At 35.2% G+C, this 15787-nt stretch overlaps 1 protein-coding gene across 5 annotated transcripts in view; it reads right to left on the reverse strand.

The window, feature by feature from the left end:
* SEMA3C (semaphorin 3C) overlaps positions 1 to 15787 on the reverse strand; it is a 147858-nt gene that overhangs the window by 54396 nt on the left and 77675 nt on the right. For all 5 annotated transcript variants that reach the window (XM_084897061.1, XM_084897060.1, XM_084897058.1 and 2 more), the window contains exons 5-6: positions 5899 to 6018; positions 4483 to 4573 (exon numbers count right to left, since the gene is read on the reverse strand). In XM_084897061.1, coding sequence (XP_084753187.1) covers positions 4483 to 4573; positions 5899 to 6018 — 211 coding nt within the window. The remainder of the gene's footprint in view (positions 1 to 4482; positions 4574 to 5898; positions 6019 to 15787) is intronic.

Genomic DNA, 15787 nt, shown 5'->3' on the forward strand with positions numbered 1-15787 from the left:
AATTATCAGTTGGTTTACATTATCCACCAAATAAAAAAAGTTGAATAAAGTTTAATCTGGTCTCATTATTGACTGTATGATTACCAAAATGAGTTTATTCTATGAAGAAATAAAAATTCCTCTGCCTGTACTTAATATTAAATGCCTATGTTTATAGTGTGTGTCAGAAATGGCAGAAATAATATATATAACATAATATAAAAGATAACAGAATGGCTTAATTACTACTTTGTTTTAATACTGTAAGAGTCAGAAAACTTGCTTCATATTTTGGGCAGTAAGTAACAAACTGGCAAGTAGGACTAAATCATTTAGCTTCCTGAATCACAATCTTTACATCTGTAAAATATATAGGCATTGATTGTGGTTCTCAAAAGTCCTCACCACATATTAAAAATTCTATGATTTTACTAAATGGATTGAAATTAATACTTTTTATTATTATTATTAATGACATAGAGGCAACTTTAAAATGTCAAAATACTATTAATGATATAATAATTTCATCATTAAAAGTATACACTTTGATTTTCAGTGCTAGAAGGTTTCTATATGATAATCAAAGTTCTCTATTTTCCTTTGCAAAACAATATATTAAAATTATAGTAAAAAAATAATGTTACGTCAATAAACTACATATGGCTTACCATATTAAGCCATGAGAAATAGAATGCAAAGACAAGAAAGTAAAGATATTTTTAAATTAAATTATCATTACTAATTGCAAAAACAGATATTTTAACCTGTATATACACAACATTTAGTTTATCCATATTAATTTTTATGCTAGGAAAGAGAGTACACATTGAATGGGTATGTGTGACCCTTGAGAATAAAGCAGTAGCTAAATGTCTATTTAAAAGAGAATACATTTTATCACGTCTGTCCCACTAAACCACCATGCAGCTGTGCTCTCTGACTACTGTTCTAGAATTACTTCCTGGCTACTTTGAGATTGTGGTCCTTGGCAGAGCTGGAACACTCTGAAGCGCTCTAAGCTCACTGTTTAGTAACCAGCAATACCAACTGGCCCGGGATAGAACGAAGAGTGGAATGTTTTTAATATGTGCTCAGTGGGTCATGAAAAGGACCCCTGCAAGTTAGCCACTGGGTACGGCAGGCACTGTGTCTCCAATGTGGCTTCCTCGTTTTCCTAAAGCCCATGGAAATTGATTATAGAGACAGAACAAAAATGTTCAGGAAAGCATTTTGAGTGGTTTAGTTTCTTTTAAAATTGTGTGGGCAGCCGAAACCGGTTTGGCTCAGTGGTAGAGCGTCGGTCTGCGGACTGAAAGGTCCCGGGTTCGATTCTAGTCAGGGGCATGTACGTTGGTTGTGGGCACATCGGTAGGGGGTGTGCAAGAGGCAGCTGGTGGATGTTTCTCTCTCATTGACGTTTCTAGTTCTCTGTCTCTCTCTCTCTCCCTTCCTCTCTGTAAAAAATCAATAAAATATATATTTTTTTAAATTAAAAAAAAAATAAAATTGTGTAGGCATTTATGAAGCATCTACACAAGTGTTCTGTAGATAACATGGTTGTTAATTTGAAATAACTTGGGAATTAATCATTTTATACTGTAGTTATACCCAGTTACCCTCTGAACAGTGGGTTATAAAATCCTGTTATGTAACAGACTGACTAGCACAGCTATCAATTATCATCTCTGTATCCAGGAAGGAAAGAATAAAGGATACGGGGGAATAGCGTATGGTGCAGAGGGGTGCTTCTAATCCTATTACACACTACCTTATTAGTTAGGTCTTAAACGTTTCAAAAGCTTGCATGTCTGACTGACTTCATTTCCTGTCTTAAATTCTCAATAATTAGGAATAGCAAAGTGCCTGCTATTTTGTGTAAGAAATATTTAATTAATGTCACTTTGGGATGGATTTTGAGAATAGGGTATTTTATGAAGGATTTCTTTTTGTAGGACTTTTGCAAAGATAAACTTGTGCCTTTTCTCTTTAATCCAAAAATATTTTGCTTTCCAATTGCATTTCTACTACCAGAAAAACCACACGGGGTTTTTGATTAGCTCTTTAAAAGATGTCATCTGATTTTTTTTGTGTGTGTGTGTGTGTGTTACAACAATAACTAAAAATAGCAAAAGAATACTAAACATACATATTTGGTTGGATGTCACAACTGCATTGTGAAATTTGGAATTAAAATTCACAATGTTTCTTGGCACTTTAATAGAAATATTTTAACAAAAATGTTTTATTTAGTGGATTGCAGTTGAACAGAAATGATCAAACATTATATAGCAAAGTGATAGGACTGTATAGATCTATTATACAACATTGGAGATGACAATGGAGATAATTTTAGAGAAATAATCAATAGAACAAATAAAATTATAAATATAAGCTTATCAAGCTTCCTACTCATTTTGGTTTCAATTTTCTCTTCCTAAAATATATTTTTGTTATTTCAGAGAGGAAGGGAGAGGGAGAGAGAGAGAAACATCAATGCTGAGAGAGAATCATTGACTGGCTGCCTCCTACACACTCCACACTGGGAATTGAGCCCACAACCTGGGCATGTGTCCTGACCGGGAATTGAACCATCACCTCCTGGTGCATAGGTCAGCGCTCAACCACCAAGCCTCATCAGCTGGGCTGGTTTCATCTTAATGAATTTCAGTGATAGTATAAATTATAATTTGATCAAAGTATTAAAAGGTTGTATAGAAACATCAGCATCAGAACTGACGTCTCAGGTCCTTATAAAATGAAGGCCAATAATTAAATTAAATTTTGTAAAAAAAACCAACAACAACCCAATTCTCTAAAGGCAAAACTAGTAAATGGTTTATCACAGTTTAACACTAAGATTCTTAATGCCTTGTTCAAACCCTTATTGTTCTAAACAATATTTGATGAGATCAAACTACAGTATTAGCGCTAACTAATCTTTGAAATTTATTTCCATAGCATTTAGCTTGAAATGAATGAAAACTCTATATATTTAACTAATATTAGAATTTATAAAGTCTTTTAAAAAAGAAGACTTTCTAAGACACTGATCCTATTAAATATTTAGAAACTTATCTGAAAAGCCCTTGCATCAGACATTTGGTATCTTGGGGTTTCAAAGGTTTTTAAATCTTTTGTCCTAATTATATGCTTTCATTTCCTCCTTGCCCAATTTGAATGATCATATGGAAATAATTCACTGGATAACTTCCAATGTCATATTTTAGTCAGTGCTAGATGTACCTGTCTTAATTTAGTTTCCAGATACAAACAAGATGTGTTGCCCCTTTAAATGAATCAAAGTAAAGCATTTTGAATAGAATAATTATTTTTCCACCTGTTCTCTTCTCAAATGATATAATTTTACTATTGGCAATACATACAGAAAGCAAACAGGGGTAAGTATCTACTGTATTGTTGGCAAGGGATCCCAGATTTATTCTTAGAGTCAATTCATGTTAAACCAGACATTTTCTAGAAGTGTCTTAACTAACCAGAAGGGAATGTCTTTTAAGTGAGTTATAGAATGGCATTTGATGATTGAGACTCAAAGACATTGATTTGTCAAAATAAGTACCAGCAAGCAATTGGGCCTGGTTCTTCACTGATATATATATTTTATAGAAAATGAAAAAATAGAAAAGTGATTTTACTACCAGCTCTTGTTTTAGTATATCAACTTGTAGACAATCCATAGGAATATATTTGGCTAACCCATGTACTTTGTTAGTCTTTCATCAGAGGGTAACATCATTTTTAATAATTTGCAAAAGATTACTAAAACATGAGGAAAGTGGGTATATTTAATACTAGAAAAATAACTACAGGAAACTTGGAAATAACTTTATAATATATGTTAATATCCTATTAATAAAAGCCAAGCAACCGAAATGGCGGAAAGACTAGAACAATCAGAGACCAGAATGACCACAGCCCATCACCCCGGCCAGCCGTTCCCCAGCAAGAAGTTAGGGGTGATCAGGCAGGCAAGTAGAGTGCTTAGAGGCAAATAAGCAGGCAGGCAGAATGCTTAGGGGCAATCAGGCAGGCAAGCAAAGTGGTTAGGGGAAATCAGGCAGGCAAGAGAGTGGTTAGGGGCTATCAGGCAGGCAAGCAAGTAGTTAAGGGCCAGCGGTCCTAGATTGCAAGAGGGTGCAGGGCGGCCTGAGGGACAACACCCCCCTTGCACAACTTTCATACACTGGACCTCTAATATATATGTATGTATATACATGTGCATGTTTTTTTGTAAATGGTTGACTTCTCTAGGAACGACAGCATTGTTGCGTTCGATGAAAAAATACATGCTTATTATGAATATTCCTAAACTATTATGAGAAACTAAAATTTCTATTTTTCAGCATAAACCTTCCTTCCTATTACTTTACTGATGTACTATCATCCATAGAATTATCAAAAATGGGCATACCATGTCATGAATTATTTATCCTTAATTTTCTTTTTATTTTCTATTTCTCACTGTCTCCTTTATTTTTCACTTACTAATCATAACAGATACTGTGTTCACATTGGGGTTGAAAGAGCAGCGTCCTTTTCCAGATTCACACTTGGAGTCAATCATGAAAACTTGGTCCTTTATTGTAGATAAAATTTAAAAGATAGTAAATAATAAGTAACTTTGTATTTAGTTAACCAATTGTTCTTTAATAAAACAAAACATCATCATAAATAAGAAGCTTTCTACTTGGTTGCTTAAAGGGTCTGACAGATTGCCGATGTCTAGGGCAGTAGTTTATCAGTTGATCACAGGCATGTGGTTCTAATAACAAGCTCAATGCAGCCAACTGTACTCTTCCAAGAAGCATAGCTTTACATTTCTTTAAGAACTTTAATATTTCATATTGTTTTGAACCACTTGGAAATGCATCAATACGGGATCAAATGATAATTACTCAGTTATTTGTAAGTGATTTTTTAATTCAACAAAAGATATATACATATAAATTACATACATGAAAAAATTAATAATACAAGAATACAGAGAGATTATTCAATTAAATTCATACTAAAATAGATTAACATTTGTTAAAGAAAAATGAACCTAAGGCATATCAATAGCAACATTTAATCTTTTTTTTACAATTCTAATCTGTAAAATTGAATTAAGACACTAAGAACTGGACTTTCTAGGCTTAAGATGCATAATAAAATCAAAGCAAGATATTATGAAAGAATTTAGTTTTTAAAATATTTATATTAAATATGACATGTTCGACTAAAAGAATCCAGAAAATCTCTTTGGGCTAATGAATTGTTTCCTTAGTCAATAACTATAAACTGGGGTAAACACAGACTTAAATATCACAGGTGAAGTTGAACCAGCTACATATTTGACTGTACATTAGGTGTATATTTACTCTCAGAAGATACTTTTTTTCACAGACCCCCAAATCATTTTAACCGATGTAAGAAGGCTAGAAAACCCTTCTAGACCAATGCTACTATGAAAGTACAATTTATTAATTGTATAAAGTTCTCTTTGGCTGGCACTTACAGGTGTGTATCTCATAAAAGTTTATTAAATTTGAAACATAAATAAGAAATGATTTAAAATAGATCTGAGAAAGTGAGTGCACAGTATAATATTTCTATAATTTGCATTAATATTATCAATACCTTACAGTCTAAGTAATTATGAAATCACACTATTTTTTCCTGTATCTTTTGCAGCATTTTTATTCAGAAATATATATATATATATATATATGTTTAAAGGCAAAAGGCTGTATGTAAAGTAACTTGATGGCCAGAAACCAAATGTAATATATTTTGTGTTGACCAGCCTTGAAACTTTTTTATGATTATTGATATTTCCAAGTTTTTACTCTAAAATACAGTTTCAAGTGACCTTTGACACTGAGCAGAACTAAGAATGAAAAAAAAAAAGGTTACACTCACCTCTGATCTCCTCCCTCTGTTCACATAAGTGCAGACGGGGCTGAAAGCACCACTCCCACACACATACAGATGAGTGCGGTTGAAAGCCTGAATTACACGGACGAAGTTCCCACAGCCATGCTGAAAGAATAGGCAAAGAAGTGCTTAGCGACGACTTTATTGCTATTACTAAGTATTACGTGAAACTTTGCTTTTAATGTTTCTTTCTGCTCTAACACATTTAGTTGTTCGGAGACAGTAAGAGAACCATACTGTTTATATCATTGCTTTATTTTGGGTGGAAGGTAGTCCAACTTAGATAATGAGTAAAATGATATATCTCTCATATTTCACTTCAGTATGCTGTGTAAGTTTTTGTTTTCTGAAACTTAATGAAGTTAATTTTCACCTAGGGTTAAGTACAGCAAATTGTTTCCTCAAATTTTCTTCAAAACATACATACACTTACACACACAACACACTTTATATAAACACGAACTAAGTGAAATTGCGCTTGTATGAGGCCCATGTTATCTTTAGTACACAATGGCAAACACTATTGGCCTTTACAATTGGTGAATAAAACAAACCTTGAGAGAAATGCCAAACTTGTTGCTTTCTATGAAAAATTATGTAATTTTCATCTCTCTGCCCATAATCTCCTAAAATACTTTCTTCAAAATCTCCTTTCTCACCTGCTCCCAGTCCAATCATTAGAAACTGCCATATTTTCTCTCAACAACAAAAAATCACTATAGAAATTAAAAGTTGACTATGACCTTGCAGAAGTACATAAACATGGCCATCACCAAATGCACATCTGTGACTGAAGAGACCATTGCATGCTCTGTGTTTACTATCCTTTGCTGACTACAAATTAATCTGGCCTGAGATTAAATGTTGTTCCCTTCACAGTTACTTTTTCTCTTAAAGAACATTATTAAGAATAATGTTACAAATCAAAGATAAATACTTTAATAAAAATATATGAAAAGATAACAGTGGTTTTCCCAGGGGTGGTCAGAGACCATAGGTGTTCTTTTATTCTCTCTTCTAGGTACCACGTATTTTATTTATTTATTTTTTTACAATGTACACGCATTACTTACATTATTAGTAAAGTTAAAAAATATAAACTTTACTAAAAACGAAGTTACATTTGAAGTCAATGTTATTTTCTATTTCCCATCATTTTCTCCTTTTATATTCACTGTTACTTGACAGTATGTAAGTATATGCTTATTTTTACGTGAAGTAATTTTCTACACATATGTTTCTATTATAGGTTTTTATTATCAAATAATCAATCATTAACTTTGCTGTCAAAAAAATTTAAACCTTACAGACCAGACTATACACTTTATTTTTATTTTAAGACATTAAGGATTTTCGTTAAATATATAATGTCTCAGTATCTTGACACCTGTTTATAGAGGTTCCTGGAAATTAACTACATAACTGCAGATGATAATGTGTTTCTCTGGAGAAAAAGCATAGATGATGTATGGTGTGTATATAATATGTCTGTGTTAAGGGTATCTGTGAGCAATGAGGCTTGTGTTTATTTTTTTCACATTCAAAGTTAGTCATTCTGGGGTCCTGTATATACTATTTTTTCCATAAGACATGAACTCAACCCAACTCTGTTAATAATAGCTTATATCTGTCTCCTCTTGAGTTTTGTAGGCGATTTACCATCATGAATTACTGGTTTTAGTTTAAAAAAGTCACTAATATTTCTTTTATATTTCAAATACAGTTTATACTTATTTTATGTATATTATATCTATAATACATTAGATATACTGATATATTTATTATGGCTAATATTTGTTGAGAATTTATTATGTGGCAGTGGAATAATCATTTCATGTATTTAGCCTCTTTTAATTCCCAGGAGGTTTGATTTTTTTACCTTTATATCTCACATTTATTTAGCATATTATATGCTATTTAGGCACTTAACATTCATTCATTTTTATTTTATTTTTTTACAACTCAACAGCTTTTAGAAAAATACAGCTTAGAACATTTTTAGTTAACTTGCCTGAGGATATATAGCTAGAAAAGCAGATTTTCAAACACAAATGTGTCTAACACATCTTGTATTTTTAACCTCTTTAAAATTTGCAATTGTGTTTGGAATGTATAGTTATTAGAAGGGAGTTTTTATAACTGTTATTAATGTTTAAAGAGCTCTTCCTTTGATGTTGTTTTTAATCTTTACAACAGTGTTCCAATTAAAGTATTAGTGCCATTCTAGTGATAAGGAAGTAGGATTTCAAAGAGGTTAAATGAAATGCTCTAGGTTTAATAAGTAACTGAGCTGGCTCTTGAGACATGCCACCCTCCACCATCCAGCTTTTCTATAGGAAGGGGCTGACTAGCCATGAGACAATTCCCATGCTATCTGATGATGCTCGGTGTACCCCTCCAACCTTCCCTACAGAGAAAAACCCCAAGGGGAAAACAGATCCGTTGAGTTAATTATGGAAAATCATGTTCTAGGTCATCTCCATTTCCATTGTTCTGCCTTGGTTTCTGAATACATTATTTCTGACCTTGACCATTTTATTCAGCAAATATTTATAAACTCAGTGCAAGCACTGTACATAGTACTGTAAATAATAAAGTCAATTCCTACTTTCAGAGTAAGGAGGTCATCCATACATCAGGCTATAGCAGATGCTGTAATAGAAAGAAGGTGCTATAGAAGGAAAGAAGAGAATGAGTAATGAGGAACTGGGTGTAAAGGTTTGAGGTGGATGTCTCTGGAGCTGGAATTTGCATAATGCGCTAGAGATTTTTACAGGCAAAAGCACAAGGAAAGATGTTCCAACAAAAACAGCAGAGCATGAATTAAAAACGGCATGGCAGTGCAGGACTTACTTGGTGAATAGTGCCTAGAAGAGACAGAGGATTATTGTCCAGAGATAATTAGAGTTGGTCTGTCATCATGCCATGGTCTTTTTTAAAAATATAATTTTATTGATTTCAGAGAGGAAGGAAAAGAGGGAGAGAGAGAGAGGAACATCAATGATGAGAGAGAATCATTGATTAGCTGTCTCCTGTGTGGCCCTACACTGGAGTCCAAGCCTGCAACCTGGGCATGTGCTCTGACTGGGAATCAAACCATGATCTCCTGGTTCATAGGTTGACAGCCACTGAGACATGCCAACCAGGCATCATGCCATAATCTTTAGATGGGCATAGAGAGTGAATTTACTAGTAGGTATACAAATCTCAGAGCTATTAAAAATCTGGCTTTATCTTTAACTAGTTGTTTGAACTTGAGACATTTATTTACTAATGTCTCAAGTTTCAATTTCTCTGTGTTTCAATATTTTTATCTATGAATGGTGATAACACTATTTGTTGTGAGCAATATAGAGAGACAAAAGTAGGTTTATGATTGTTTATACGGAAGATATACAATAATTAATTAAATAGTTATACAAGAATAATACAAAAATAAACTTTTTCTTGCTCACAACTGTAAACCTACTTTTGCCACACCTTGTATAATAATAAAGCACTTGGACTAGTTCCTGACAAATAAATACATACTGAGATATTTTTATAAAATTTCATACATTCCAACTGCCAATACAAACCTGTGGAGTAAATATGGCATTTGTCCTGCACAGAGCTTAGTATAGGCCCTGACCATAATAGGCATCTATGAAAGGTTTGGGGACTGAGACTTCAGTGGAATTCAGTACCATGCATGCTGTCTTTTAATTGTTTAACTCTATTTTGAAAGTATTTTCTGGTACAATGTTAAATGAAAAACCAGGCTGCTAACATTATGCAAAATATGATGTCCTTTTGTTCATATTCTATATATGTCATGTAATAAAATGCTGAGATAGCCCTAGCTGGTTTGGCTCAGTGGATAGAACAGAGGACTGCGAACTGAGGGGTCCTGGGTTTGATTCTGGCCAAGGGCACATGCCTGGGTTGTGGGCTTGATCCCTATTGAGGGATGTGCAAAAGGCAGCCAATTAATGGTTCTCTCTCATCATTGATGTTTCTATCTCTCTCTCCTTCTCCTTTTCTCTCTGAAATAAATAAAAATATATTTTTTAAAAATATAAAATGCTGAAATAATATACCCCAATTTTTAACTTACTATATCTAGATAGTGCATTTATTTTATTTATTTAACAGGAACATTGTATTTACTGTGTACTATGTTTTACATGCTTTTCTTGGTCTTCAAATATTTCTATATTAAACATATTAATTGCATAGTTTAAAAAAACAGATGTTTTATTTTTTTTATATTTTTTTAATATATTTTATTGATTTTGTACAGAGAGGAAGGGAGAGAGATAGAGAGCTAGAAACATCGATAAGAGTCATCGATCAGCCGCCTCTTGCACACCCCCTACTGGGGATATGCCCGCAACCAAGGTACATGCCCTTGACAGAAATCAAACCCAGGACCTTTCAGTCCCCAAGCCGACGCTCTATCCATTGAGCCAAACCAGTCTCGGCAAAAAACAGATGTTTTAAAATATATTCTGGAGCACAGATGAATAGGGCTTTAAAAATATTGACTTTTCATTGACTATAATATGCAATGGGGAGGGGAGGAAACTATTTTTTTTTACACCCACACTTCTTTGTTCTGGGGAATAAATCAAGGTACTTTGGTAAGTGTTTTACTAAAGAAAATATAGTTTCCAGTAGTTTAGGATCCTCTGATCCCAAAAATAGGAAAATTGATACTCTACAATTAATAAATCAAGTTTGACATTGTGTGCATGTAATGCATATATGTCTAAATACATGTAACTCTGCTTAATTTTCAAGGAACTCTTAGAATATTTACTTAGCAAATAATTATGTCCTATCTCATTGGGTATGTTTGACAGCATGTGCTATTGTTTAGCTCAAATTATTTAGAATATGAGTAAAATATTAACATTTAGAAATAAATGGAGCATGTAAGAATGTGAACACATCGGGGAGGAAAGGGAAATGGGAGGGAGGTTAATCTCTCTTGAGCTAAGGCAGTAAAAATTAGCTATTTTCCCACCATGCTCTTTTATTTTCTTTATGAACATTAGGTGATTATAGCAATATGGTATATTATTACCTGGGTTGAAAGTTTAAATTATACTGAATTATTATCTAGTAATTAATTATTTTCTAATAACTTTAAAATTTCAGATAAGAAAAAATCTCAAGGAATAGGGAATACTTGATTCTAGATTTTATTTTTCCTTTCAATTGTTACACAGCAATATGAGTTTAAATCATCATTACTTTGTTTTGCTTAGGAGATGGTTAATACTTAAAAGCAATTTTTTTAATTTAACCAAACTATATTTCTGAAATATGTGCAAAATAATTTTCAACAAACATGATAAATCTAAGAGCATTAATAAACTCATCATTCACTGTGTGGCTTCCCCAACCTTTAACAAGCCACTTGTACAAGAATTCCATGCTTGACTATTCCCATGTCAATTTTTTCAGATGTTGTTTAAACTTTATGAAGTAGCTAGATCCAGATCGGGGCCCTGGGGATAATGACACTTACTAGCAGGTATTTCCCATCATAAAGGGAGAGGTACCGTTAAAAACTGCAGTTGGAAAAAGTGCTAGTGTATTTCGGGTATGCCCGTGGGAGGGAAAGGGTAGCTGGCCCAGTCCCAGGTTGGGAGAGAAGAGTCTCCAGAAATGTGACATCTGCACTGTTTCTTTTTTCTTTTTTTTCTTTTTTTTTAAATAACTTTTTATTGTTCATATTATTACAAATGTTCCTTTCCCCCCCCTTCTCACCCCACCTTCTGTCCTTTCCCCACCCCCCATTGTCCTCATCCATAGGTGCACAATTTATGTTCAGTCTCTTCCCACATCGCCCTCTCCCCTTTTCCCCAAGAATCATCAGTTCACTCCCCTTCCATACCTCTGATTCTATTATATTCAACAGTTAATATTGTTCATCAGATTTTTTTTTTAGTTTCCTTGGTTTTTAGATTCACTTGTTGATAGTTACGTATTTGTTGTTCATAATTTTTATCTTTATTTACTTTCTCTGCTGAAAGAACCCCCTTCAGCAATTCATATAATTCTGGTTTGGTGTTGATGAACTCCTTTAGCTTTTTTTTTATTAGTGAAGCTCTTTATCTGACCTTCGAATCTGAGTGATAGCTTTGCTGGATAGATTATCTTTGGCTGTAGGTTTTTACTATTCATCACTTTGAATATTTCTTGCCATTCCCGTCTGGCATGCATGGTTTCTGTTGAGAAATCAGCTGACAATCGTATAGGTGTTCCTTTATGGGTAACTACCTGCTTAGCTCTTGCTGCTTTTAATATTCTCTCTTTGTCTTTTGCTCTTGGAATCTTAATTATGATTTGTCTTGGTGTGGTCCTCTTTGGATTCCTTTTATTTGGAGTTCTGTGTGCTTCCTCGACTTGTAAGTCCAATTCTTTCACCAGGTGGGGGAAGTTTTCTGTCACTATTTCTTTCAGTATGTTTTCGATATCTTGCTCTCTTTCATTTTCTGGGACCCCCATAATTCTGATGTTGGATCGTTTGAAGTTGTCCCAGAGGTTTCTTACATCATCTTCAATTTTCTGGATTCTCTTGCCTTCTAGCTTCTGCAGAGGAGTGTCTTCTGGCTCTTTATGTTCCAAATCTTTGACTTGATTCTTCCGATCTTCTATTCTGTTTTTAGGACTCTGTAAAATATTTTTTATTTCAGACAATGTATTCTTTATTTCTTGTTGATCCCTTATCATTTCTTGTTGATCCCTTTTCATATCCTCATAGGTCTCATTTATTTTATCGGCTTTTCTAAGAGACTCTTAAAAAACCTTATAAGTGTGGTTTTGAACTCTATATCCAGTCGCTTTTTGTCCTCCATTTCTTTCCTTTGTGATCTATTTGGTTTAGGCATTTTCGCAGGCAGCTTTCCTGATGGGGCGGGGTTTCAGGGTGGAGCCTACAGCCTTGGCTTCCGTCAGCCCCGCCCTATGCGACTCCTGAGACTCAGGGTCCTTCAGTACTTGTTGCAAGCGCCTCTGAGAGAAAGGTGCCCTTGATTTTCGCCTGCTGCCAAACTGTCTATGCTCTCCCCCAATGAGTCCGGTATTGGGGTTCAGTTCAGTTGGAAGTGGAGATGGAGGTGGCGTTCAGAGCAGTCTGGAGCCCCTGTCTCCTTCCAGCCAGGGCAATCCCGCGGCACAGCCGGCCGGCCCTTCTCTGCGCGCACTGTGCGCACCTCCAGGACCTCCTCTTGCCGTTCCCTGGAGTTCCGCCTTACAGCCCAGCTCCCTATGGGTGAGCCTGGGTCCCCAGGGTCTGGCCTAGAATTGGGGTTCAGAGCAGTTGGAGCTGGGCCCAGCACAATCGGAGCTTTTCTCTGCTTCCCGCTTGGGAACGCCAGCCAGGCACTCGGCCTCCCTCCTCTCCGGCTCCGTCCTCTCCGCACGCCGCGTGTCTCCGTACCTTGGGCTTTTACAGCTCCTCCGCGCTTCCTTCTGGTTTTCTCCTTGCTTCTTGTTGTAGGATTTCCAGTCAGTCGACTTTCCTGTAGTTCTGGGTAATGTCCATTTTATATTTTAGTTGTATTTTATTGAAATTGTTGTGTGCGGCTGCGGCTAGTTGCCTACCCGAGCAGCCATCTTGGATTCTCTCTGCACTGTTTCTTTAAAGAGTGAACAGATGATTCCCAGGCTAACATAATGGGAAAGTAACTAAACAAGAAGAGAACTGCATGTAGCATGTTTCAAAGGCTGTAAGAGAGAGAAGGTATTAGTACCACTGACATAAAGTACCACTGACATAAAATAAGGGGAAGGTTAACATAAGACAATATAGTTGCTACCGTATCTTTTGAGCTTTTCCTAAATATTCCAGCTGCCATGTCAATTTTCTTCTTCTCTTATGTGTATCCTTAGAATTTGCCATACTCTTCCTAGTGAGGTGGCATGTTTGGTTGGCTAAGGGTGCAGGATTTAGATCCATGTGTGCCTGGTCAGACAGTGAACTCCTACTTACTATGGTTAGTGGTTCAACTTATTTAACTTGAAAATGTACATAACAATAAGGTCCATCTTGTGGCATTGTTACAAGAATTAAAATAAAGCACACAGAAAAGTGAAGGCTCATTTCATGAAATGTTGCCTATTATTTGATAATTACTGCATATATGTCTCATCATCTCTAGTATTTTGTAAAGACTTTTGAAAGTAGGAACTCCATCCTTATTGACCTCTGGTTTCTTCACAAGAAATCATTCACGTCAATTAAAATATTTGATTTTCACATAAAAAAAAATTGAAATTCTAGTAGAGTTAAGAAATTCTTTAATACTTGGTTTCATTAAAAAGTATAATACAATATGTTGATGTATAGAACTTCTAAAGGCCTATTTACCATCATTTTTCTACCACTAGCCTTTATCCTGTGGTCTGACTAAAGCACACTTCTTTGTAGGAATCCTGAATGTATGCAATGAGATGGATATGTCAAACCTTCTCTTATTTAGCACAGACAGAGCATTTATTTGAAAGCGTTACTTTGATTGCTATGCTCCAGGAACCAACAATTTTGGCTATACTAGAACAGAACCCGCCACCAGTTACTTATGTTGTGTATACTAACTGGCTGTATGGCAGAATTTAAAGATATCTATGATGACATTACAGTATGACAAAACTGTGGGAAAACGTAAGCATGTATTGAAGATTTTATCTAATGACTTTTAATTATGAGAGCAAATAATAGAGCATTTCAGTTTTGCCAAAGAGAGAAAGAAATGTAATGACTTAGCTAAGATTCTTTAGAAAATCAACAGCAAGTTTTAGAACGAGAAGGTATCCAAAACCTACACACCCTGTATGAATGGGAAATAAAAATCTTTTTGAACAAAGGACAATTAAATCCAGTAATTATAGCCACAGGATATTGCTGTGGCAAAAAGCAACTCGTGATCAGATACGCATTACTGGGAAAAATCTAATACATGAGAGAATGAAAGAAAATAGTTTAATTCATGTACAATTATTGAAATAATAGCTTCAGGGGACAAGAAAGTGTACCCCACAAAAGCATACTTCATTCTATTACTCACTCCGTATAAGGCTATTATAATATTCCTACAAATGTTTTCCCACATTTTCCTGTTTGTTTGTTTTTTGTTGTTGTTGTTTTCCTCCAGAAAGTGGAAGGAAACCCTATGGGTAGCAAAAATGCTCCTGCAAGCTCCTTCTGCCCACTTTTAAATATTTTTATATGGTGAATTATGAAACTGAAAAAGTGAGACCACTGCTGAGTCACTCCTGGTGAGCTCTCTTGCCAAGAACACCTTCCTACTAGTAAGACCTGGAGATTCAACATTCCAGGTTCTTCCGTGGACCTGCACTGAGCCTGACCTTTTCAGAACCTGAAACCCGGGACTCTTAAGAGTCAATGAAAATAAAAAAGTTCATTTCCACACTTTCTCCTTCCACAAGGGTTAATCTTTCTTTGAACCAACCTGATAAGTCTCTGAAATACTTATTACCAAGGATCAGCGCACAGCCTTCTCTCCTGGAATTGGCATTTCTAACCCCTATATAAGTGAATGCTACACTTAATAATGGTAAGTGTTTAGTCAACACTAATTAAGGCTGTTATTTGACCTTAGGCCTGATTTTGTGTGTGTGTGTGTGTGTGTGTGTGTGTGTACATTTACTAATTTTGTTACCCATTCACCACATTTCAATCTCACCTCTGAATTAGCATGTATTTCCATGCTTATTACATTAACTAGAGGCCCGGTGCATGACATTGGTGCACTAAGGCAAGTGGGGGGGGGGGGTCCCTCAGCCTGGCCTGTGCCCTTTCGTAGTCTGGGACCCCTTGAGGGATGTCTACCTGCTGGCTTAGGTCCGTTTCCCATGCAGG

The sequence above is a fragment of the Pipistrellus hanaki genome (assembly GCF_964339955.1).
Source record: "Pipistrellus hanaki genome assembly, chromosome: 10".
NCBI lineage: Eukaryota > Metazoa > Chordata > Mammalia > Chiroptera > Vespertilionidae > Pipistrellus > Pipistrellus hanaki.